At 40.1% G+C, this 25,880-nt stretch overlaps 2 protein-coding genes and 1 pseudogene across 2 annotated transcripts; all 3 read left to right on the plus strand.

Annotated features, from left to right (window-relative positions):
• Positions 1-643: 643 nt before the first annotated feature.
• On the plus strand, positions 644-1,573 carry LOC115790398 (odorant receptor 131-2-like). Its single transcript, XM_030744233.1, has one exon. The coding sequence runs from the start codon at positions 644-646 to the stop codon at positions 1,571-1,573; it is 930 nt and encodes a 309-aa protein (XP_030600093.1).
• Positions 1,574-9,264: 7,691 nt separating this feature from the next.
• Positions 9,265-10,193, plus strand: LOC115790399 (odorant receptor 131-2-like; annotated as a pseudogene).
• Positions 10,194-22,580: 12,387 nt separating this feature from the next.
• Positions 22,581-23,506, plus strand: LOC115790400 (odorant receptor 131-2-like). The gene is given in 2 exon segments (XM_030744234.1): positions 22,581-23,465; positions 23,468-23,506. Coding segments are annotated over 2 exon segments (924 nt in total).
• Positions 23,507-25,880: the final 2,374 nt, after the last annotated feature.

A 25,880-nucleotide genomic window follows, 5' to 3' on the forward strand; every position in this document is an offset into this window, starting at 1 on the left:
GCACTGAACAATTCAGTGAACAAATTGTTTTGATTGAATCTTTACAAAGAAGTGGTTCTAGTCATTTGGGATACACAAAACAAATGTTTTGCACATTTCTAGTGGCAATATTGTTATCATTAATTAGTTTAGATCAGTTGAGTTATGAGACATTGTTTTCAAACAGTTAATAATTTGCATTGAGACAAACCTGATACATGCAGTAGTTGTGTATTTAGATTTTTCATCTCCCAAATGCATTTCCTTTGGTCACATCTTTGGTTTTCCCACTTGTGTTTTTGTTTTACCTATAAAAGGCAGCTTATGACAGCACACTGCTCAGAATTGGTCTACCTACTGCAGCGATGGGCTGGTAAAATGAGTCTCTGGTGTCTTGTGATTTGTTGATCTGTTTATGTATTATAGATATGTAATTATATCATTAACATGCATTTTGATTATGTTCCTTCATTAATATTCCAGATAAGGCTGCTGTGAGGCTGTTAAAGTCGACATTATTTAAGTTTTGTATTAGATACATTGTGTGGGATTTAGTTTTATAATCTATAACCATACATATAAATAGATGAGTTCTTGAAGTTTCGGTCTCTCCATATATGGAGTGTTGAAAACCACTGAACATTTGCTTAAAACTGAGAAATATATGGCATCTAATAACTCACTGATTGATGATCATTTGGCAGTAAACAAAGTCAGTAATCAGGTCATCATAGTACAGATATTTATCTCCATGTTTATTTGCATCAACCTTTTCCAAATCACCACATTTTTTATGAAAGATGTTTTTTACACAACCATGCGCTACATCTTATTTGCTGTTACACTGATGTCCGATTCTCTCTTTTTATTTGTCACTGATGTCTTGCTCATTTTGAGCTTTTTGAATTTCACCATACAAATGTGGTTGTGTGTTATTATATACATTGTTTTGTCTGTGTACACATTTGTCACACCACTTACTTTGACAGCAATGACCCTGGAGCGCTATGTGGCCATTTGCATGCCCCTGCGTCATGCAGCGCTGTGCTCTACACAGAGAGCTCTGCACATCATCCTGATCATTCACAGCCTCAGCTCTGTGCCCTGCATTGTTATTCTTTCTATTTTCTTTGCATCAGCAAACCACAGCTTCTATACCCAGAGAAGAATATGTGCTGTTGAAATATTCATCTTTCACAGTTGGCAGGGTCATCTTAGGGCAGCTATAAGTCAGCTTTATTTCTTGATTATGTCCATCACTATTGTTTTCTCCTATGTGCAAATAATGAAAGTGGCTAAAGCTGCATCAGGAGAGAATAAGAAGTTGACGTGGAAAGGCCTCAGTACAGTGGTTCTTCATGGTTTCCAGCTGCTGCTTTGTCTCATCCAGCTCTGGTGTCCATTCATAGAGGCTGCTGTCCTCCAAATTGATTTTAAGTTATATGTTAATGTGAGGTACTTTAATTACATAACCTTTATTCTTGCTCCAAGATGTCTGAGTCCTTTAATTTATGGCCTCAGGGATGAAATGTTTGCTCATGCACTGAAATACTATGCTTTCTGTGCCTTGTATAAGAAACATCCAGCAGCTTAAATTGTTGGATTTTTATGATGTTCCAATAGAAATACTCAGATTTCCAGGGATGCTCAAAGTTGTACTGATAAAAGCGGCCATTCCCTTTGCTGGTATTACATTAAACTGGTGCATAATATCTGACCTTTTTATTCTTTTCATTGTTTATAATTTGGCATTCATTCACATTAGCAATAGTTGTGTGTAAACAAAAATTATTGTACTCCTGATTGTAACTTCTTCAAACAATAAAACATTTAGTTGTTACAATGAAAAACGTGCTAAAAATAAATGTAGTTATGCTGCATGCACATATTAAATGTGTCTTCATCATTTATTAATAGTGCAATGTTTAAAGTGTTTTATCAACTCTGTGCAACATTAACCTCTCCTACCTTTGTAAATGCATCACAGCCATTACTTATTGGATGTCTTCAAATTCACTTAATTTGAATCCTTGCAAAACTTTGGTGCTTGACCCTGACAGCTTCTGTGAGGAAGTCCATCAATATCAAATCATCTTGGTATTAGTATCTGAATTTTGAATCTCACATCTTTAAGCTCACCCAGTCTTTTTTTCTTTCATTTAAGAAACATTACAAAAATCAAACCTTTACTGTCATCCAAGTAGTACACGCTTCAATTTTCTCTGGTCTTGATTATTGTAACTCCCATTTAAAGTGCCTTTCTCGGTTCTTTTTAGCTGACTATGGGCATTACTATTGTTTTCACCTATGTTCAAATATTGAGAGTGGCGAAAGCTGCATCAAGAGAGAATAAGAAGTCAATGCATAAAGGATTCAGAACAGTGTTTCTTCGTGTTTTCCAGCTGTTTCTTTGTCTCATACAGATGTGGTGCTCAATCATAGAAGATGCTGTCTTTCAAACTGACTTAAATATATTTATTACTGTCAGGTAACTTAATTATATAACTTTTATTCCTGCTCCAAGATGTCTGAGTCCTCTGATTTATGGCCTCAGGGATGATAATTTTTTTTTAAATCCACTGAAATACTATGCTCTCTGTGCCTTGTATACAGAATAATTATCAGTTTAAATGATCACATTGCATGTGTTGCAAAAAATCCCTCAAAACAAAAACTTCTGGGCTACAGAAAGCAAAATGGCGACCAGTGTGAACGCGAGGGGGAAGATGACCAAAAAAGGGAGCTCAAAGGACAATTTCGGGAGCTGTGAGAGGCCTTGTTATGCTGACATGATGACAGCTATTCCAATGCAGGAAGTGCTTTTAGCAGCTGATCAGATTGATAAAACATCCAGATTATAAGGTTTTTGTTGTGTATGCGTTTTACATGATTTCTGCAAACCCATTACTGGAAGGAAACAACGCTTCGGGGACACACTGAATGCCTGATATGTAAGTGTAAATCTTCTGGTTTATATGCAAAAAGAATTGTCACTCTATGTAATAAGGCCTGAATTAGAGTTCTACGTCAGTCCCATGTATGTAACCAGAAATCCTCTCTGAACCCTACGCTGTAACATACGACGTAAACTGATGGGCACCTCTTGAGAAATGTAACTGCAAAACTACAAGGATTGTGATTAACACGTAGGCTTCAGAAGTGATTTCCGGTTTTCTATGTAGGCCCCGCAAACCAATCCCTTAGATTGGTTTGGACTTTGATGTTGGTGTTTTTTCCTCACTGGGATGTGTTCCATACATTTTTCATCATTCACAACAAGACGCTCTTCTATCTGTATTATCGGACTCAAAGAAACTCCATATATCGATAAGGCTTTTAAATAAAATGACAAACAAGAAAAGGAAGGTCATTTTAACTCACAATACAGTTTTAGTTAGTTATCGTTTTTTTCCTTTTGATTTTAGTTTTTATTTATTTCAGTTAAAGACAATGATTTTTTCAATTTCAGTTTTCGTTATTTCGTTCGTTTTCGCTAACTATAATAACCCTGGTGTGCAGTAGAGGGTTTTAAGTTAATTGGTGGTTCTAAATTGCCCATATGTGTGAATGTGAGTGTGAATGGTTGTCTGTCTCTCTGTGTTGGCGCTGGTGACCTGTACAGGGTGTACCCTGCCTCTCGCCCTATGTCAACTGGGATAGGCCTTCATCTTTGCACCAGCATGTCAACCATGAAAACACCTCTTTATCTCAGCTGGAATAGGGTTGTATTTTCCAGATTTGCTCAGTTTCAATGAAAAAAGCTCTTCTCTTGAGTAAACTCTTCTCCCCACAGAAGCATCCATCAGTACTTGACAAAAACAAAGAGAAAATCGATAAAAACAGGACAAAAATAAAATAAAGAGATCAGAGCTGCCAGGCTTTTCTACTACCAGTTGAAGCGCAGGTTCTGGAATGCAATATGACTAGTCAGAGATTTTGTGCCAAGCTGGAGAAAAGACAGTGTGTTACATTAGCAAGCTAATGCTGCTGAGCTGCAATGTGTACTGTTGTTCCCACTGCGGAGTATGAATGGTCCTTTTTCCTCTCTCACAATGACCTTTTTATTGTTTTTACAACAACAATTTTAGAATGTTCCTGCATCCACGGTGTTAATCCAAGAGTAAAGACTGGTTGGTCTTGTAAGGACCATTTGTCCTCCTTCACCTGGTTCAAGCAATAAAGGGGACCCTGAATTTTTCCCTTGTTCTGCAGGTGTTGTGCCAAAAAATGATCGTCTGCTATAAAGTGTTTCCAATGTTTCTATGTGCTTTAATGTGTAATATCTTTGTTTATATTGGTAAATATAGTGCAGTCAATATGATTTATGAAGGGCTTATATATAAAATGAAGAAATTACCTACCAATCCAGTGCATCTTGGCTACTTCAAATATCTTTATAGAACTGTGATGTTATATTTGTTGTGATTTCTGCAGCCTTCTTTTTTTTTTAAACATTTCTGTTTAAAAAGACATTTTTAATGTCAGTGACAGTTTTTACCTTGGTAAAAAAACGAATATATAAAAGTCACTTTGCCAAAAACTGATTGCAGCTTCTACCTTGTGATAGAAATGCTGTTTCTCGCTCAAAATGACCTGATATCATTCATGAGAGATATATTTGACATGTTTCACAGATTATAGGTCAACAAGTCATTTACAGCCATTTAAATACAGGCAATCATTTTTTGGCAAATACTGGAAATCACTCTTTGGCACACCAGCAGCTGTTGAATGTAACTAATGAAGTAACTTGTAATCTAACTTACTTACTTCTAAAATTAAGTAATCAGTAAAATAACTAAGTTACTTTTTAAAGGAGTAATCAGTAATCAGATTACTTTTTCAAGGTAACTATGCCATCACTGAGTGTATCTATACAGTTTGGGCAAAAGATTCACAATAAACTCAAACAAATTGAACTACAAAACTAAAAGCTCACTAAACACGTTTACATTATATATGTATAGAGTTTTCCATTTATCAAATCAGATATACGAAGAGGTTGTAAGCTAACTATTTCAGTGCTTGATGGGAGTGCGGAAACATCTGATTTCAAAATATCAATTTACCACTAAAATTCTTATTTCAGATGTAAAAACAAACTATCTTTTTATTCTTTGTAACTATATATCCAAATACCAGCTGAATCAGTAATGCACAGTACCTCCAAATTCATGTTAACAGTATTCAGTCATTTAAATAATTTGGGAGCCTATTCCAGGAAGCATGTTCAACAAACTCGGAGTCTAATCATAAACTCTGAGTTGATTAACTCTGAGATTGGCAACTCTGAGTTTTTGGGTCCAGAAAGAGCTGATCCAAGATAGTTCAATCAACTCTGAGTATGTTCACCCCTGATATTTTTTCAGGTATCTTCTGATATAGTTTTACGAACTTCTCCCTCCCAAGCTGCCTTGGCTTTATCCTATGTATAAGGGCAGCTATTCAGAATGTGTGTGTATATTTTGGATATAGCTCCTTTATTTAACAGGTTTACATTGAAGCTAAGTAGTCCTTTAACCTTAACTAGCATTGACTTTCTTATGGTGTGTTCTTTCCCATGTGTCAAGCCCCTTTGTTTTGTTCATTCATGTGTATCCGTCTTTCTAGTTTAGCACTTCCTGTTTGGTGAGTTGTTCCTTGTACTGTGCTTTTAGTTTTTTTCCTGTGTCTCAGCCTACTTTCCCCCATTACCTTGTGTATATATATATATTGGACCTAACAGGATGGACCACATGGTAATGACTGTAATGGAAATGGACAATGAGAATATGAGAAATGAGAAGATCCTCCAGAAGTGCGTATGTGGATGGGGAAAAGTGACCTCATTCAGGGGCTTGCAAATCCACCAGGGGAAAGCAAAGTATGTGGAGAAAGGCCAACAGCAATTTTGCACAGCCTTTGCAGGTCAGACAAAAGGGACCAAAAGCCAGGTTGAAAACCACAGAGCTGATGGACCCAATAATACTGAAGGCACAGAGGAAGGAGGCCATTGTGCAGAGGGCAACCCCCCCCCCCCCCCCCCCCCATCCCAATGTGAGCACCAAGACCCAATCCCCACCAACTCACACAGAACAGAGCCACAGGTAGAGACCAAATCACCAGCCAGAAGGAACAAGCTCATATGGCCAAAGTCAAACAATGCAGAAGAATGGTGCATATGGGATACAGACTTGATCAAGACACTGGAGGAATCATTGCCTGGAGGGGTTGAATCCAAACTCAGCCTGATTATAGACATTATTTACGAGACCTGCAAAGATAGGTTTGGTAAACTTATGTCCAAGCAGAGAACATCCTACGAGAAAAGGGGAGGAGGGAAAAGGTAATAATCTAACTAGTGCAAAGGCGCCAACAGCTCTATGAGAGCTGGAGGAAAGCAATGCAGGCAGAGATAGAAGGCCTGAAAGCCCTGCAAAAAAAGTTCAGGCAAATGCTATCCAGGCTTCACAGAACGGAACGCATCCGTATCCGCAGGAAATGTAAACAAAAAGAGGAAGCTAGTTTTTTTAAGGACCCCTTCAAGCATGCCAGACAACTGTTGAAGGAGAAGAAGAGCGGGAAGAGCAAAACCACCATGGAGCAGCTCGAACAACATGCAAAGAGGCACTACAGTGATCCATTAAGGAATGTCCTGCTAGGGACACCAGGGTATGTACCTCAGCCGGTGCCACCGACAGCTGAGTTCAACATCTTGCCCCCCAAGTTGAGTGAAGTCAGACAAGTTGTGAAGAAAGCAGTCTTCAGTAGGCCCCAACGGAGTCCTATATAACTCTATAAGAACTGCCCCAAGGAGCTATGGCACCTAATGAGAACTGTCGTCAGCCAGAACACCAACTGGTCTGAACTGTGGAAGATCTCACAAGCAAGGCTCAGCTTCCTTATTCATTCCATATATGACATGCTTGCCTGTCCTCGGAACCTTCACCAGTGGTTTGGGAATGAAGATGGCTGCTTGCTCTGCAATGCTCCCAATGCAAGCCTCCAGCACATCCCATCAGGCTGTAAGACCACACTCTCACAGGGGCGCTATGGATGGCGCCATGACCAGGTTTTGAGAAAGCTATCCAAACTGCTGGAGGTGCATTGCCAGGACAACAAAGAGCCACCACCAGCGGAGGACCACACCAACTTTGTCACAGAAGGCAGGGGAAGAAGAAATTCAAGGCCAAACGAAACACCAGTGCTCTTTTTTTCCCCTGGCCAAGAGTGGAACATGAGGGTTGACTTTGATAGGGTAGCTTCGCTTCCCCTCTGAGATCACCATCACGTCTCTACATCCCAACATAGTAGTGTGGTCCACAAAGGCAAAATCTGTGTACCTCACTGAGCTCACAGTACCACTGGAGGTGGAGACTGAGGCTGCCTTTGAGTGCAAGAAGACCAAATATCAAGAGTTGGCTGCAGAGTGCCAAAAATCAGGCTGGAAGACCACCATCTATCCAGTGGAGACTGGATGCCGGGGCTTTGTGGGGCTATCAGCCGCACACCTCTTGAGGGATGCAGGAATCACTGGAAGAAATCTGAGGAAGGCAATTAAAGATCTGGCAGAGGAGGCTGAGAAAGGCAGTGAGAGATGAAAATATTACAAGGGCTGTTTTGATATTTGTTTTATTGTATGCTCATTACAGAAAATGTATGTTGTCCTGTGAACAGAAGAATTTGTTTAAGAATTATAATCATATTATGAAGTATAAGGTATAATCAGAGCTGAATAGGTTAGTGACAGTTAGGGTGCGGCTTGATGGAAAGCAGGAACAGATAGAAAAGGAGGCCTTGGAGGGAAAAGAACTCCTTATATGGTAAGGCAACTTAGGGGTACAAGAGCAGAGGGGGAGACGGAGACAGACTACATTGCAGATTGAGAGAGAGAGAGAGAGACGCTTAGAGAGCGGTAAGGAAAAGCTTAATGTGGTCTCCAAGCATGCTTGTAAAATCATTATGAATCTGCATTATTATTACTATTTTTGTATTTTGAGTGTGTTTTAATAAATTTAATAACGAAACTGAAAGTCTGACCTTTACCGTCTTTTATCAACGAACCCGGGGGGGAGCGGGACCAAGGACTCCTGTCACCCTAACAGCAGCTTTTGGCTCTGGATAAGGAAAGAGGACCAGCACTGGGAACACAACAAACCCAGACAATGGCTGCAGGGGTGAACATCCTTCAGGTGTAAGAGGTCACTGCTCCGCCACCAGGAGACGTCCCAGGAGTAAAGGAGCGAAATGTTGGTGAATGGTGCTATCTGGCTGAAGACCTTGCAGCTGTGACCAATGGGCACTGGAGGAGGTGTGACAGGCAATAATGCCCAGCAGGTCATTCCACCTCCTTGTACAGTTAATGAATAATGTTTGTGTTTTCCTTTTGCCCATTGTCAAGTTGCCCTTCTTGGTAGTGAGGACTATGTTTCTCACTTCCTGAAGATTCCTTGGTTCTTGGATTATCTGCCCTTTAAAAGCCCTCCCTTCCTTATGTTTCTTTTATGAGTGAATTTGGCATTAAAGCCAATGTACGCCTGTCTCCCAAGTCTGCATTTGGGTCCTCATCCTGCCAGATGTTACTACTTCACACACAAATGTGTGTGAAGTAGTAACTTGCTTGAATACAAACAGTGACACACAAGCAGTGTGTTCCGTGGGACCATTAGGTTTCTGGAAGATAGTTTACAGATCAACTTGTTGCGTACGTACTCTTAAAAAACATCTAGCATCAGGACACCTACAAGCAGGCCAATCTATGTGATGGTCAGTTTAATGTTTTACAGTTATTTCCAATTAATACATTAAAAGAATGCTGAGGAAAGAAAATAAACACACTTTTCCTGTTCACTTGTCTGAATATCTTACAAATAGGCCTAATATCTGTCTCAATCACATCAGGGTAGGAGCTCATAAGACATAAACCTAAAATAATGGGATGTAGTGTCTCTTTTTGCTTTATCTAGGGAATTGATTAACTTGTGAGCAAGCAACAACTTTTTCAGATCTGTAATGTAGAGTCTCTTGAGTACGCCATCTATCAGCTATTTAAAGGCATCGAGGGAATGGGGAAGCAGCAGAGCTAAAACTTATATGCTATTGTTATCCTTGGATACCGTTACCCTTAAATTAATGACGTACAGCCATCTCTCAGAAAACTGCATGGAGCTCAGCAGAAGACACTGTACTCTGGAAAACAATGGAAGGTTTCAACACTGAACCTGAGTTTTGGTTTTGGAAAAAAGTCTTATATTTAATCATGCCACTTTGACTCTTAGAAGTGTTTCAAACACGTGTGTGTTCTCTATGGCAGGTAACAACTCATTGAATTATGTTTTTTTGCAGCAACCCAACAACGACCGGGCCATTATTGTGCAGATCCTAGTCATACTTTTTCTTTGCATCAACATGTTGCTCATTATCACTATTTTTAAAAAGGAATGCTTTCACACATCTGCACGCTATATCTTATTTTCTGTAACATTATTGTCAGACAGCTTTTTATTACTGATGTCAGATTTCCTACTTATCTTGAATTTGTTTGACTTTACATTGCAAGTTTGGTTGTGTACAATTATCATTCTTGTTGTGAGTCTCTATTCTACTATCACACCAGTTACTCTGACAGCAATGACTCTGGAGCGCTATGTGGCCATTTGTATGCCTCTGCGTCACGGACAGCTGTGCTCCACACGCAGCACTGTGTACTGTATCCTGATCATTCACGGCCTCAGCTCTGGGCCCTGCATTGTTATTCTCTCCATGTTCTTTGCTTCTGCCTCTCTTAGTTTCTACAAACAATATATGATGTGCAGTGTACAGTCTTTTATTCTTTACAGATGGCACGATCATGTTCGATCAGCTATACATCAGTTTTATTTCTTGATTATGGGCATCACTATTGTTTTCTCCTATGTAAAAATAATGAAAGTGGCCAAAGCTGCATCAGGAGAAAATAAGAAGGCGTCACATAAAGGACTCAGAACAGTGGTTTTTCATGCTTTCCAGCTGCTCCTCTGTCTCATTCAGCTGTGGACCCCATTCATAGAAAGTGCTGTCCTTCAGATTGATTTCAATTTATTTAGAAATTTCAGATACTTCAACTATATATTATTTAGTATTGCTCCCAGGTGTCTCAGTCCTCTCATCTACGGCCTCAGGGATGAAACATTTTTTCTTGCACTGAAAAATCTTATGCCTACTTCATCCTGTTCAAAGCAACCATAATTTCATAAGGTACATAAAAAACATTATTAATGGTGATGTTCACGTTTAATCAAAGAATTTAGGAAGTAACTGGTAGCATGTGTAAGAATAACTTTAATTATATTGAGAAGCATGCATCAATTAACTTTCCATTATTCGAGCAAGTGGTTTTGTGGCTGTCATGTCTGTTGTATATTGTTATACTGTTCAAACAATAAAACCAGTTTGCATCTGTCTGTTCAATCAGAGCCTACTTGTCAAACACAATCGTCACTGAGGTTTTAAATAAATCTGAAACATATTTAAATAAGGATGTAGTCTTATAATGTTATTCGACATCATTTACTGAAATGTATCTATGCAATTTGGGCAAAAGATTCACAACAAACTCAAATAAATTGAACTAAAAGACTAAAAGCTCACTAAAAAGATCTTCATGAAAAATGTATAGAGTTTTTCATCTATGAAAACAGATATACCAAGAGGTTGTAAGCTAACTAATTCAGTGCTTGATGGGAGTGCGGAAACATCTGATTTCAAAATATCAATTTACCACTAAACTTCTTGTTCCAGGGGTAAAAACAAACTATCTTTTTATTCTTTGTAAATATATATCCAAATACCAGCTGAATCAGTAATGCACAGTACCTCCAAATTCATGTTAACAATATTCAGTCATTTGAACAATTTGGGAGCCTATTCCAGGAAGCATGTTCAACACAGAAGAGGAATTAGAAATGACAGCACCATCTTTGTCAGCAGAACAACCCATTAGAAGACTGGGGAGGCAGTATACTGCACATCTGTCTGACAAACAGATGGGGAGAATTGTCATGAAATAGCTCTTGGATGGTTTGGCAAGAATAGATCAGAGCCAACTCCTGGGAAGCCCAAGGTTTGGTGCTACCAGTTCACGTTCTACAGGAGGGTGATGTGGCCATTAAAAATGAGTGAGATCCCATTATCCACCACAAGTAAGATAGATGGAAAAGACAACTCATTCATCCAAAAGTGGTTGGGGCTGCCACCGTGCTTCTCAGAACCAGGACTCTACTGGAGGAACACACAGCAACTACCTCTAAAGTCCGTCACACTTGGATACATAAAAGAGAATCCTACACTGAAAAAAAAGTTTGTTCAGTTTACTTGATTGTATGGTGTACATCGGTCCCACACAATGTGAATAAGTAAAACTGACTTAATTTCCCTCTTTCCCTCAAACACGTACTGCTTGTCAAATGAACATATTTAATTTACATAAGATTACTTAAAGAAATTATGTTGAACATACAAACTTTATATCTGTTACCATAATGCAAATCTATTACGTGGTACCAATATCTTTTTTTATGTCTCAGCAACAATATTTTGATGGATAACACCAACTTATTTTTGATTGCCAGGATTACTTAATGGAATTGTTTAATGAAAAGGCTATGTAATCATGTTCCTGGAACACATGTTACAGCTTTAAATTCTACTTTATAAACTTTAACTTTATTAACTTTATAAAAATGCATACCTTAATGTGAAAAACTAAAATTAAATATAAACTGATCTCTGACCAAAAAAAGGCAAAGAATACAAGTGCTGCTGAACAATTCACCTTTATTAAACAGAAGTAAAAGCAGAGAGCTGCCATGAACAATCCAAAAATCACAGCCACAAAACCTTCTTCGTCTTCACTGCAAATACAACTGGAAAAACAATTTAAAACATTTGTAAACATTTTACAAATAAATAAAAAGTGCCTATAAATGATCCCACCAACAATCTGCTTTGAATGTCAGTGAATGTCACAACCATAGAACGTGTACCATTTAAAAGAATTTCATCTTAAAGTAAGAGAAAAAAGAAGCAGCAAGCTGCTAAGGATTGCATATCCTAATACATCTTTTGTATTTAGCCATTAAGAATATCAGCAAAATTTTACACTTAAATGACATTGTTAAATAACTGAACCTGAACACCTACATGAATCTTTTTGAACATGACATGAAAGCTGCAGTATGCAACTTTTATAACAATTTTTTTTTTAACATATTTGCAAAAACTGTCACTATGTCATGTCAGTGTAAGATAATGCATGATAGGACAGAGCTCGTTTTTTTCAGATTATCTGTCTCGTGTTATACTGTAATGACTTAGGGACAGTTTAAACAAATATGTAAAATTTTTTCATAAAAGTTACTTACTGCAGCTTCAAGGTTGGCCCAGAACATATCTCTAAAATCCCTCATTAAACATTTCTTGGAAACATTGGAATACAAAAAGGAAAAATACTTTTATCCTGCAGTGGAGTCATGAGGAATAGAGGAAAAAAAAAAGAAAAACAAACCTTGAGGATTACAACGTTACTGAATAGAAAATGAAAAAATAAAAAAATTGCACAAATGCAGTCTTTGACTCCTCACTCAAAGAGGCGGTTTTTGAGAGCTAGCACCTTGTTGGAGAGTTTACCTCCATCCAGTTCCATGAAAATCTTCTAAAACACCTCAAAAGTGTAGCGAAGGTCAGCAGGATATGCAAGGTTCAGCGCATACATTAGTCCAAGTAGCATCACCACAGCAAATGCTATATTATCCAAATTAGCCATCACCCTGATGCCTTCAAGGACAACTCCAATCTCCTGTTCATCTGCTGAAGCCTCCTCTTTAAGATGATAAATTCCAACAGTGGTGTCTTCAATGGCCTCATTGATGGCAGCTTCATCCATCCCCTATGTAAAAAGAAGACATTAAGTTATTTCATGCCAAGCCACACGTGAGTGTGTATCTATGCGTATGTATGTATGTTATATATATATATATATATAAATATATATATATATAAATATATATATATCTATATATATATATATATAAATATATATATATCTAAATATATATATATCTATATATATATATCTATAAATATATATATATATATATATATATATATATATATATATATATATATATATATATATATATATATATATATATATATATATATATATATAAAATATACATACAGTGGGTACGGAAAGTATTCAGACATTCAGACTCCTTTAAATTTTTCACTGTTTCATTGCAGCCATTTGCTAGAATCAAAGTTCATTTTATTTCTCAATATACACTCAGCACCCCATCTTGACAGAAAAAAAAACAAAAAAAACATAACTGTAGAAAATTTTGCAAATTTATTAAAAAAGAAAAACTGAAATATCACATGTCATAAGTATTCAGACCCTTTGCTGCTCACAGAGCTCTGTGTCCAAGCACATTAATAGAGAGGAAAAGGGAAGGAAAAGATGTGGTAGAAAAAAGTGTACAACAACAGGGATAACTGCACCCTGGAGAGGCTTGTGGAACAAAGCCATTCAAAAATGTGGGGGAGATTCACAAATAGTGGACTGCAGCTGGAGTCGGTGCTTCAAGAACCACCACGCACAGACGTATGCAGACATGGGTTTCAGCTGTCGCAGTCCTCGCGTCGAGCCGCTCTTGAACCAGAGACAGTGTCAGAAGCGTCTCGCCTGGGCTAAAGACAAAAAGGACTGGACTGCTGCTGAGCGCTCCAAAGTTATGTTCTCTGATTAAAGTCAATGTTGCATTTCCTTTGGAAATCAAGGTCCCAGAGTCTGGAAGAAGAGAGGAGAGGCACAGAATCCACGCTGGCTGAGGTCCAGTGTAAAGTTTCCACAGTCAGTGATGGTTTCTGGGACCATGGTATCCCTGTTCTTCATTGGCCAGCAAACTCGCCTGACCTTTAACCCCATAGAAAATCTATGGGCTATTGTAAAGAGAAAGATGCGATACGCCAGACCCAACAATTCAGAAGAGCTGAAGGCCACTATCAGAGCAACCTGGGCTCTCATAACACCTGAGCAGTGCCACAGACTGATCAACTTCATGCCACGCTGCACTGCTGCAGTAATCCAGGCAAAAGGAGCCCCAACTAAGTATTGAGTGCTGTACATGTTCATACTTTTCATGCTCACACTTTTCAGTTGGCCAACATTTCTGAAAAATCCATTTTTTTTCTATTGGTCTTAAGTAATATTCTAATTTTCTGAGATACTAAATTTGGGGTTTTCGTTAGTTGTCAGATATAATCATCAAAATTAAAAGAAATAAACATTTGAAATATATCAGTCTGTGTGTAATGAATGAATATAATATACAAGTTTCACTACTTGAATGGAATTACTGAAATAAATCAACTTGATATTCTATTTTTATGACCAGCACCCTTGTGTATTTTTTTTTTTTTCCCCCACTCACACACTTAACACATACTCCCGGATGAGGTGGTCAGGATCTTCTCCCATGTAGACACACACACTCCCTTAATGACACACTCGCATCCAGCATCAACATCTTCACACTGGAAAGAAATTAATGGGATTAGCATCTTTCAGGCCTTGTGCTTGACTATAAAGTTTAATAATGTACATTACACAAATGCTCTTAAAGTAAAGGTATACAAAATAATGAAGCTAAAGTGAAGGTTTAATCAAAAACAAGCAGATGTAATACAAGATGGGAGCATTTATCACAAGGAAACTTTTTTCCCCACATTTATAATAATCTTTTTCCAAAAAGGTTTCTAGTTGTGTTATGAGTGTTAAGGCTTTATCACTTACATCATCCATTTGTGCCACAATTTGTTTTAGCTTTTGTCCAAGCTGTCCTCCTCTTTTGAACAGCTTCACCAGGTTGCCAAAATGGAGATCCAGCTGAGACAAGAACTTTGACTGAAGTGGGATGGTGGTAATTCTCTTAAACTCAGCGTTGATCTGAAAAAATGAGCACAAAGGAATGAGCTTCAAATGTTTAACACCTGGAAGAGGGCCACAATCACTCCTGCTGCAGAAGTGGGCTGTCAAATTAACACCACTTCCAAAAAAGAAAACCCTGTATGAGACAAGCCTTACCTCACGGATGTCAAATAAAGCAGGCCATCTTGCCATGAAAGCCTCCACCATCAGTGCATCACGAACAATTTCATGTCTTCTGTATGCATAAGTTTTTTCCATCTTGAGTTTCACCAACTCTCTGTTGTTCCTCTTCTTTATGTCCAAGTGTAAAGCGTTCTGCATTGCCTCTAGATGTTTTTCTTCTGATGGTTATGTTGGGCAAAAGTTCACTTCTGCCCTCTTTGCTTTTTTGATAGCAGGCCAAGAAGACCGTGAGCTTGTTGACTCACTTGATGACAACACGTGTGTCCACAGATCTTTGGACCTACTTGACACCGTTTCTGAGCACCCCTTACAACTCCACATTACCAGCACCACATAACCCTGTAAGACACAAAGACAATCCAGAGTCAAATCATTGAATATCCAGTGGGTCATTTTAGAGATAAAAATAAAACCAAACATGTCCATAGTACCAAAACTCAAAAGCCCTGACACAAATCTGTCAAATTCATGGATGCTTACGTTTGAAAGCTAGCATTACAAAACTTTCTCTTTATACTAAATAATCTAGGTTCACAAAAAAGAACACACCTAATTATGAGCCATGTATAAGTTTACAACCATTATGTATAATGGTTTAATTGAAGTCTTGCTCTTTTTCAAACATAAGGATGCCAGTGTTTCCCCTAGAACAGGGGTGCCCAAATTCCCGGCCCGCCGGCCGCTTCCGGCCCCGCCCCCTACTTCCGGTCCGCGAATTGATGTAAAAAATAACACAATTTGGCACTTTGACATTTCGCTTAACCTTCTTAATTGGAGGGGAAGGCAAAATGTCAAAAAAGTAACTTAAAGGGCCAAATTGTATGTTATTTTTAGATCAATTCGCGGACCGGAAGTAGGAGGCGGGGCCGGAAGCGGCCGGCGGGCAAAAATTTTGTAATATTGTAATTTTGTAATATTGTGTTATAGTTATAGCACTAATATCTCTGTATATTTGCAATTTGTATACTTGTATATTGTCTTATAGTTTTTATACTTATTTGTTTTTTTTTTCTGTAAGCACGAAGTACCGCAGCAATTTCCTAATGCGGTGAACCTGTTCACCCATATGGCAATAAAAACCTTCTGATTCTGATTCTGATTCTGATTCTGAAAAAACCACCAGAAATAGAAGCTCGATTTGTCGCTAGTCGTTTTTAACAAAGAAAATGCCGCTAAGAGGATTAGGAAAGTCTCCGGTTCAACTCAGAACAAAATGAAAATTTAAAAATGCGCCCATGGATGTTTACACCAAAAGATCGCTGATTCGCTCATTTCGCTGTCAATCAAAAAGGGATTCAGCCTCAGGCGGATCATCCAATCATCATGCAGAAGCTGAGCATCCGGGCCAGCCAAGGCCAGCCCACTGCCCCATAGACCCCCAGAGACGCTGAGCGTCCGATGGGCGGGACAAAGCCCAGCATTTATCCAATGACTCGTCTTGTTTCGCTGCACTCTTTGCTTTGCTATTGAACTCTGTGGACGCTCAGCGTCCACACTGTTTAAAGCACTATGAAGCTGTGGGAATGAGTGAGAGGAAAGCCGCGTCGTTACCAGCGATAAGAAGCTGATTCTGAACAAAAGTTGAGCGCGTTGTAGCGCATATTTAGTCAATGACATGTACACACAACAGTATATATTTGATCACTTATTTTCTGACATTTTAGTCAGTCTTAGAGCAATCGCCTCTGGACTGGACTCTGTTCCAGTCTGGAGTTGCCCTCAGTGAGAGGCAGCAAGCTGGGGTAGGTATTCTTGTATCCCCTCGGCTTGCTACCTGTACGTTGGAATTTTCACTGGTGGACAGGAGGGTTGTTTCCCTGTGCCTTTGGGCCAGGGAACAGGTCCTGGCTGTTGTTTGTGCTTATATGCCAAATGACAGTTCACACTACCCACCCGTTTTGGAGTCCCTGGGTGGCTGCTCGAGGGTGCTCCATTTGGTGACTCCATCATCCTACTGGGAGAGTTCAACACTCACGTGGGCAATGACAGTGAGACCTGGAGGGGCGTAATTGGGAGGAACGGCCTGTCTGATCTGAACCTGAATGGTGTTTTGTTATTGGACTTCTGTGAAAATCACAGTTTGTCCTAACGAACACCATGTTCGAACATAAGGATGTAAATAAGTGCACGCAGCACCACGACACCCTAGGTCACACGTCAATGATCGATTTTGCAATTGTATCATCAGATCTGAGGCCTATATGTTCTAGACACTCGGGTAAAGAGAGGAGCTGAGCTGTCAACTGATCACCACCTGGTGGTGAGTTGGATCAGTTAGCAGACCTGACGCACCTGAACGTTGATAGGTTCAGATCATTTTAATAACTCAGAAAACAAAGGAGGAGAGATCCGTTCCTTGAACTCAGCTTGTGGCTGAGCGGAAGTTATCTGTCCCCAAAGACTGCTTCCTGCGCAGCGCTTTTATTCCGACTTTCACAATAAGATCACGTGGGTTACACCAAACGCAGTTTACAGCATGTAATAAACAACATTCTTGGCTTTTTCCTTACCATATATGGTAATAAGTATCCTGTGGAATGTGCATGTAACATGGCGTATATGAGGCACGTGTCCTATGTTTGTTCTCTGCAGGCTTAAACAGCCTGAAGGTAACTACAACTTCTTTTGTAAAAAATGTCACCACGTGTTTCCATTTCAAACATAAAAACAACAGTATCATATGTGTGACCGATGTCTGTCTGGTCATATCTCTTTGCTGCTCAATGATCCACTCCGCATCAGTTGGTTGTGACAGCAGTTTATTATCTGCACAAAATATCACAGCAAATCAGTTGTTGTGGATAGAGATCGTGTGGACACTTAGCATGAGCTCTGTTTTGCCTCGTCTCAAGCAGTTCTATGCAGTGAGTCCGAGCTATACTAACTTAATACAATACAATAATATTCCATCATTAATAATAACATTGACAAATTAATACGACAATAATATCACCAACTTAAATTAGTCTTGTGATCGTATAGTGGAGCAATAAAAGTTACAATATAAAATGCAAAGGCCTATAAAATTATTTTAAAATGGAAACCAAAAAAAAAGAATAGATTTATCTGTCTATCACTTCTATGCCTTTTCCTTCTTATATCTAACACTATGCGCAACTCATGTAAGAAAACAAAAGAACAAGATTCTATCAGAATTATCACAGAACATTTGTATAACATTCCCAAATTGTACACACTAACATACCTGCACAAAATATCACAGCAAATCAGTTGTTGTGGATAGAGATCGTGTGGACACTTAGCATGAGCTCTGTTTTGCCTGGAAAACAGCACCACTGTTAGCTGCTAGCTCAGTTGATAGAATCACGGCAGATACAAAGACATCTAACAATATCTATCAGCAAAACATGGTGAAAACAAAACAAGGAGCATACTACACAACATAAAATAGTTAGCTTTTAGCTCTCAAGTACTCTGGGATGACTCAAATATTATGTTTTGTCCACACGTATTCGCAGCCATGTTACCTCGTCTCAAGCAGTTCTATGCAGTGAGGCCGATCCACAGTTCCCACGACTGCTATACAGTGCAGGTACGACTGGCGACAGCAGATGGCGTTGTTTCATTCCCAATTTAGTGGGATTTAACAAAAGCTTATTTTACCTATGTTACATATGTACATAAAACAACTTATAGAAAATATACAAACAGAAGATATGATAATTCATAATAAACAGAATGGAATTTATACCATAATTCCAACAAACGTATTGTTAGGGTATGCTGGGAACGCCTGGCAGAGGCCCCAGTACGACAGATTTTTAACTCCCACCTCTGGCAGAACTTCAACATCATTCCGAGGGAGGCTGAGGACATTGAGTCCAAATGGACCGTGTTCCGCACCTCCATTGTTGAGGCTTCTGCTCAGAGCTGTGGCTGCAAGGTGGTTGGTGCCTGTCATGGTGGTAATCCCCAAACGTGAAGTGAGCCATCAAGCTCAAGAAGGATTCCTATCAGGCTTGGTTGGCTTGTGGGACTCCGGAGGCAGCTGATGGGTACTGGCAGGCCAAGCAAAAACTCAGGTGTGGGAGGAGTTCGGTGAGGCCATGGAAAAACACTGTTGGGTGGCTTTGGAGTGATTCTGGCAAACTGTCCAGTGACTCGGGAAGGGAAAGTGGTGCTCTTCTCACACAGTTCAGAGTGTAGGTGGAGTGCTGCTGATTTCAACGGAGGCTATAGTCGGGAAGTTTTAGGAGAAATTTGAGGACCTCCTTAATCCTACTGACACACCTTCTGTAATGGAAGCAGAGTCTGAGGATGGTGTCAGGTGTCAGGGACTCTGGGGTGGATGAGATTCACCCTGAGTTCCTGAAGGCTCTGGATGTTATAGGCCTGTGTGCAGCCATTTGGGAGGGTTTCAAAGCAGAGCTGCTGCTCCTCCACATTGAAAGGAGCCAGTTGAGGTGGTTTGGGCATCTGACTAGGATGCCTCCTGGGTGCCTCTTGGGTGAGTTGTTCTGGGCATGTCCCACTGGGGACCCCAAGGTGTTCCCAGGCCAGCTGAGAGTTCTCAGGAAGCCTGGTAACCAGCATATAATGGGTCTGTCCCAGGGCCTCCTCCCAGACGCCCAAATCACCTCAACTGGCTCCTTTCGATGTGGAGGAGCAGCGGCTCTACTTTGAGCCCCTCCAGAATAGCTGCACTCCTCACCCTATCTCTAAGGGAGAGGCCAGACACATTTCTGCCACTTGTATTCGTGATCTCTTTCTTCTGGTCACTACCCAATGCTCATGACCATTGTTGAGGATACGGATGCAGATTGACCAGCTTCAATTTCACGCACAGCTCCTTCTTTACCACGACAGACTGGTGCAGCATCTGCATCACTGACACAGCCTCAATCCTCTGTCAATCTCCCGCTCACTTCTCCTTATGCTTGTGAGCAGGACCCAGAGATACTTAAACTCCTCCACCTGGGACAGCAACTCATCCCTGAGTTGGAGTGGGCATTCCACCCTTTTTTCTGGCTGAGGACCATGGCCTCAGACTTAGAGGTGCTAATTCTCATGCCAGCCGCTTCACACTCGGATGCGAACCGTTCCACTGTGAGCTGGAGGCCACTGCCGGTTGAAGCCAACAGGACTGCATCATTTGCAGAGAGCAGAGATGAGATTCTGAGGCCACCAAGGTGAAAGCCTTCGGCCACTTGGCTATGCCTAGAAATTCTGTCCATAAAAATTATGAACAGAATTGGTGACAAAGGGCAGCACTGATGAAGTCCAACACCCAGAGGAGATGAGTCCAGCAATACTGACCAAGCTCTCACTGTATTAGTACTGTACAGGGACCGAAAAGCCCATACTCCCACAACACTTTCCCACCCCAACTAGATTCTTTAACTATATATCATTTAGTATTGCTCCAAGGTGTCTTAGTCCTCTCATCTATGGCCTCCGGGCCATAGATGAGAGCCTCACTCTCATCTCAAGAAAAGGGGAGAGAAGGGAAAAAACAATTTTTTTTGTTTGTTTTTTATTTTTGTTTTTTTCTTTTCTTTTCTTCTTACTGAAATGTTAAATGAATACCTTTATTAGAATGAATGAACATGTTTCTTTTCAATAAAAATATTTATAACAAAAAAAAATTATGAACAGAATCGGTGACAAAGGGCAGCACTGATAAAGTCCACCCACAAAAAAGGAGTCCAACTTATCGGCAGCAACATTGACCAAGCTCTTGCTGCAGTTGTACAGGGACTGAAAGGCCCATACTCCAACAGCACCCGACACACATTTGAATATCCTCAAGAGGAGGAAGAGCTGGTCCAGCAATCCACGACCAGGACAAAAACCACATTGGTCCTCTTGAATCTGAGGTTCTAACAGACGGACCCTCCTTTCCAGCACCCTGGTATAGACTTTACTAGAAGGCTGAGGTGTGTGATCCCCTGACAGGTTTTAAAGATGGGGACCACCACCTCGGTCTGCCAATCCAGTAGCACCAAGACAACCAAGACGGCCCTAAAACATCCAGAGCCTTCAGGAACTCAGGATGAATCTCGTCCACCCCAGGGGCCCTGCCACCAAGGAGTTGTTTAACCACCTCAGTGACCTCACGCTTAGTGATGGACGAGTCACCCCTCCATCCACAGACACTGCTTCCACTACAGAAGGCATGTCAATGCGATTAAGGAGCAAAAGAGCAAAAGTGCTCCAACGTTTTAGGAGCAAATATCAGCTGTTAGAGATTATTTCAGTGAATTATATCTGTGTTTTACTTCCACTCAGTGGCGAAAGCCAGCAGTGGTTTGAAAACGATGTGCCAGGAGTCAGACGTTCTCTCCAGGTATAGCGAGCCTCGACTTCCCGGCCAGCTGGCAAGGTGAGCTGGTTGGTAGAGCAGTAGGAACGGACATATCAGAAAACTCCAGAGCACTTTTGCAATTAAATAATATTTTGATGAATTGAGCAGATATTTGAAGTTTATACATCTACATTCTCACCTGAAAACATCTTAAAAGTTTATTTTGTGTCACAGAAACATTCATATTTTAAACTTATTGGCTGCTCTCCTCAGCCATTGCCATGTTTCAGTTACTGCACAATGAATCATGGCATATGGTAGGCCACAAAGGATACACTGGACCCATCCTTGAAATCTGGGGAAAAGAAGGGCGCATTTAGAGGAGTTCAAATATGGACAGCCTTCGTCACCTCACTGTGACATAATTGACCTACAAATGCGGCCTTTGAAGGACGCAGACCCTGAATGTGGACACAGCTAACATGACGGTCAGTTTAATGTTTTAAAGACCCACTAGACAGGCATTTCAAATTAGCTCAGAATATAAATGTATTTTATGTTTTATGTTACTTGTCATTATACAGGTAAACAATTAAAAGTATATATTCCAAACTAAATCAAAAAATGCAGAAAAATAGAAGCTATTTACTAATTTACACTTATTTCCAATTAATACGTTAAAACAGGCAAAGAAAAGAAAATATTTTTCCTGTTCACTTGTCTGAATATTACAAATAGGCCAAGTACCTGTCACAGTCACATCAGGGTAGGACTGCATAAAACATAAACCTAAAATAATGGGATGTAGTCTTTCTTGTTGCTTTATCTAGTGAATTGATTAACTTCTCAGCAAGAAACAACTTTTTCAGATCTGTCAGATCTGTAATGTAGAGTCTCTCGAGTACGCCTCTATCAACTATTTAAAGGCATCGAGGGGAATGAATGTTAAGGGAAGTTAACAACGCAGCAGAGCTAAAATTCATGTGCTATTGTTATTCTTGGATGCTGTTGCCTTTAAATTAATGATGCACAGTCATCTCTCAGAAAACTTCATGGAACTCAGCAGAAGACATTTGACTCTGGAAAACAGTGGCACGTTTCTCCTCTGGACATAATTTATAGTTTTGTTTTTTAGAAAAAAAATCATATTTAATCGTGACACTTTGATTGACTCTTAGAAGTGTTTCAAACACGTGTGTGTTCTCTATGGCAGGTAACAACTCAGTGAATGATGGTCTTTTGCTGCAACCATTGACTCCCCGGAACATTGTTGTGCAGATCCTGGTCATAATTTTTCTTTGCATCAACATGTTGCTCATTGTCACCATTTTTAAAAAGGAATGCTTTCACACATCTGCACGCTATATCTTATTTTCTGTAACATTATTGTCAGACAGCTTATTGTTATTGATGTCTGATATCCTGCTAATCTTGACCGTTTTTAAACTTACATTGCAAGTTTGGTTGTGTACAATTATCACTCTTGTTGTGAGTCTGTATTCTACTATCACACCAGTTACTCTGACAGCAATGACTCTGGAGCGCTATGTGGCCATTTGTATGCCTCTGCATCACGGACAGCTGTGCTCCACACGCAGCACTGTGTACTGTATCCTGATCATTCACGGCCTCAGCTCTGGGCCCTGCATTGTTATTCTCTCCATGTTCTTTGCTTCTGCCTCTCTTAGTTTCTACAAACAATATATGATGTGCAGTGTAGAGTCTTTTATCCTTTACAGGTGGCACGATCATGTTCGCTCAGCTGTGAATCAATTTTATTTCTTGATTATGGGCATCACTATTGTTTTCTCATATGTAAAAATAATGAAAGTGGCCAAAGCTGCATCTGGAGAAAATAAGAAGTCGACACATAAAGGACTCAGAACAGTGGTTCTTCATGCTTTTCAGCTGCTCCTCTGTCTCATTCAGCTGTGGACCCCATTCATAGAAACTGCTGTCCTTCAGATTGATTTTAATTTATTCATGGATGTCAGATTCTTTAACTATATATCATTTTGTATTGCTCCAAGGTGTCTGAGTCCTCTCATCTATGGCCTCAGGGATGAAAAAATTTTTCTTGAACTGAAAAATCTTATGCCTACTTCATCCTGTTCAAAATAAGCATAACTTGACGATTTACTTCAGAAATATTAATGCTTTCTATTTCATCAACCCATACAGGGAATAACTGGTGGTATATGCAAGAATAACACTGATTATAATGAAATGCAAATAACCATTAACTTTACATTATTAGAGCAAACTATTTTGCAGCTTGCTTTTCGATATGTCATGTGGTTTACTTCTGCCTGTTCAGTCACATCACTTTTCAGGTACAACATACACATGAATTTAAAATGTAAAAAATAAACTGAAAGTAAATGTTAAGTGTTATTTAATCTTATTTGACACCATTTACTGTAGAGCATCTGTGCAATTTGTGCAAGAGAAAGTTTATTTCTGATTAAAGGGAGTTCCCCTGTTCAAAATGAGTTGTTGATTTTCTATAATTTGCAGTTTGACATCTGTTGTTCTGAATTGGTGCAATTTACATAAAATCTATGTGCAATATGAAAAGACCTAAACATGTCATTGAAATCCAGGATTAGATATGATAGTGTAACAAACACAGACACACAACATATATAAAACAACAAATGCAAATTTAATTTTATTGCTGTTATGTGAATGGTGAGAAACACTGAGGTATAGAGTCTCTGGAGCTTGAAAAAGGCGACTGGACTTCTTTTTGTTTCTTGAAGACGTTTCACCTCTCATCCGAAAGGCTTCTTCAGTTCTCAACCAAATGGTGGAGAGACCCAGGTATTTAAACCCCTGTGGGCGTAGTCCCCTGGAGGTGGTTATGACCCTCTATTGATCATGTGCGTGAACACATGTGCCCAGGTGTGAAGGGGGCGTGAGTCATATTAATCAGTGGTTTCAGTTGAAACCAATTTAGGACTCCGCTCCATTGTTTCCTGTGGCCTATTGAGGTCACTGGAACAAAGGTGTGAATGGGGGTTGAGACGTCTGGGAAGGGAGCTCAGGACAGCACTGTAAGCGGGGGAAAGTTGGTGACGTAATCCACCTCCTCTGTTCAGTGATGGTTGTTCACAGTGGACATAGATGGCTTCTTTCACTCCTCTTTCAAACCATCTGTTTTCCCTGTCCAAAATGTGGACATTGGCATCCTCAAAAGAGTGCCCTTTTTCCTTCAGATGCAGATGTACTGCTGAATCTTGTCCTGTCGAGGTGGCTCTTCTATGTTGTGCCATTCGTTTGTGAAGAGGCTGTTTGGTTTCACCAATGTAGAGGTCCGAGCACTCTTCACTGCACTGAACAGCATACACTACATCGCTGATCTTGTGTTTGGCGGGTTTGTCCTTGGGATGAACCAGTTTTTGTCTTAGGGTGTGTCTAAGGTTGGCTACAATGGGAGACCTTTACATGGAGGAAGTGGAAAGTAAAGCTCTTGGTTCTTTCAAAGGGACGGCACCTAGCCACTGGTACAGATATGTAGATGACACCTGGGTCAAAATCAAAACCCATGAAGTAGAAGCCTTCACTCGTCACATTAACTCAGTGGATAAATACATACGTTTTACCAGGGAGGACACCAGAGATAACAAGTTACCATTCCTGGACTGTGCGGTGCTTATCGAGGAAGATGGAAGCCTCAACATTGAAGTTTACCGGAAGCCCACACACACAGACCAGTATCTCCTCGTTGACTCCCACCACCCTCTGGAACACAAACTTGGGGTGATCAGGACCCTACAACACCGTGCGGAAAGTGTTCCCTCTAAGGCAGAAGGAAAGCATAAGGAACACACACACATTGAGAAAGCCCTCAAAACATGCGGTTACCCCAACTGGGCCTTCATCAAATCAGCTAAGATGCACAGGAATGAAGGCCAAACACAAACTACAGAGAATAGGAAGGACAAGAGGAACAACATTGTCATCCCATATATGTCAATCTTGTCAGAGAAACTCAGAAGAATTTTCTCCAAGCATGACATCTCAGTATACTTCAAACCAAGTCACACCCTAAGACAAAAACTGGTTCATCCCAAGGACAAACCCGCCAAACACAAGATCAGCGATGTAGTGTATGCTGTTCAGTGCAGTGAAGAGTGCTCGGACCTCTACATTGGTGAAACCAAACAGCCTCTTCACAAACGAATGGCACAACATAGAAGAGCCACCTCGACAGGACAAGATTCAGCAGTACATCTGCATCTGAAGGAAAAAGGGCACTCTTTTGAGGATGCCAATGTTCACATTTTGGACAGGGAAAACAGATGGTTTGAAAGAGGAGTGAAAGAAGCCATCTATGTCCACTGTGAACAACCATCATTGAACAGAGGAGGTGGATTACGTCACCAACTTTCCCCCGCTTACAGTGCTGTCCTGAGCTCCCTTCCCAGACGTCTCAACCCCCATTCACACCTTTGTTCCAGTGACCTCAATAGGCCACAGGAAACAATGGAGCGGAGTCCTAAA

Source organism: Archocentrus centrarchus, chromosome 13 (assembly GCF_007364275.1).
Source record: "Archocentrus centrarchus isolate MPI-CPG fArcCen1 chromosome 13, fArcCen1, whole genome shotgun sequence".
In the NCBI taxonomy this organism is placed as follows: Eukaryota; Metazoa; Chordata; class Actinopteri; order Cichliformes; family Cichlidae; genus Archocentrus; species Archocentrus centrarchus.

What these genes read in the sequence shown, in the direction of transcription:
- LOC115790398 (XM_030744233.1), top strand. Translation starts at nt 644, where the DNA reads ATGGCATCTAATAACTCACTGATTGATGATCATTTGGCAGTAAACAAA.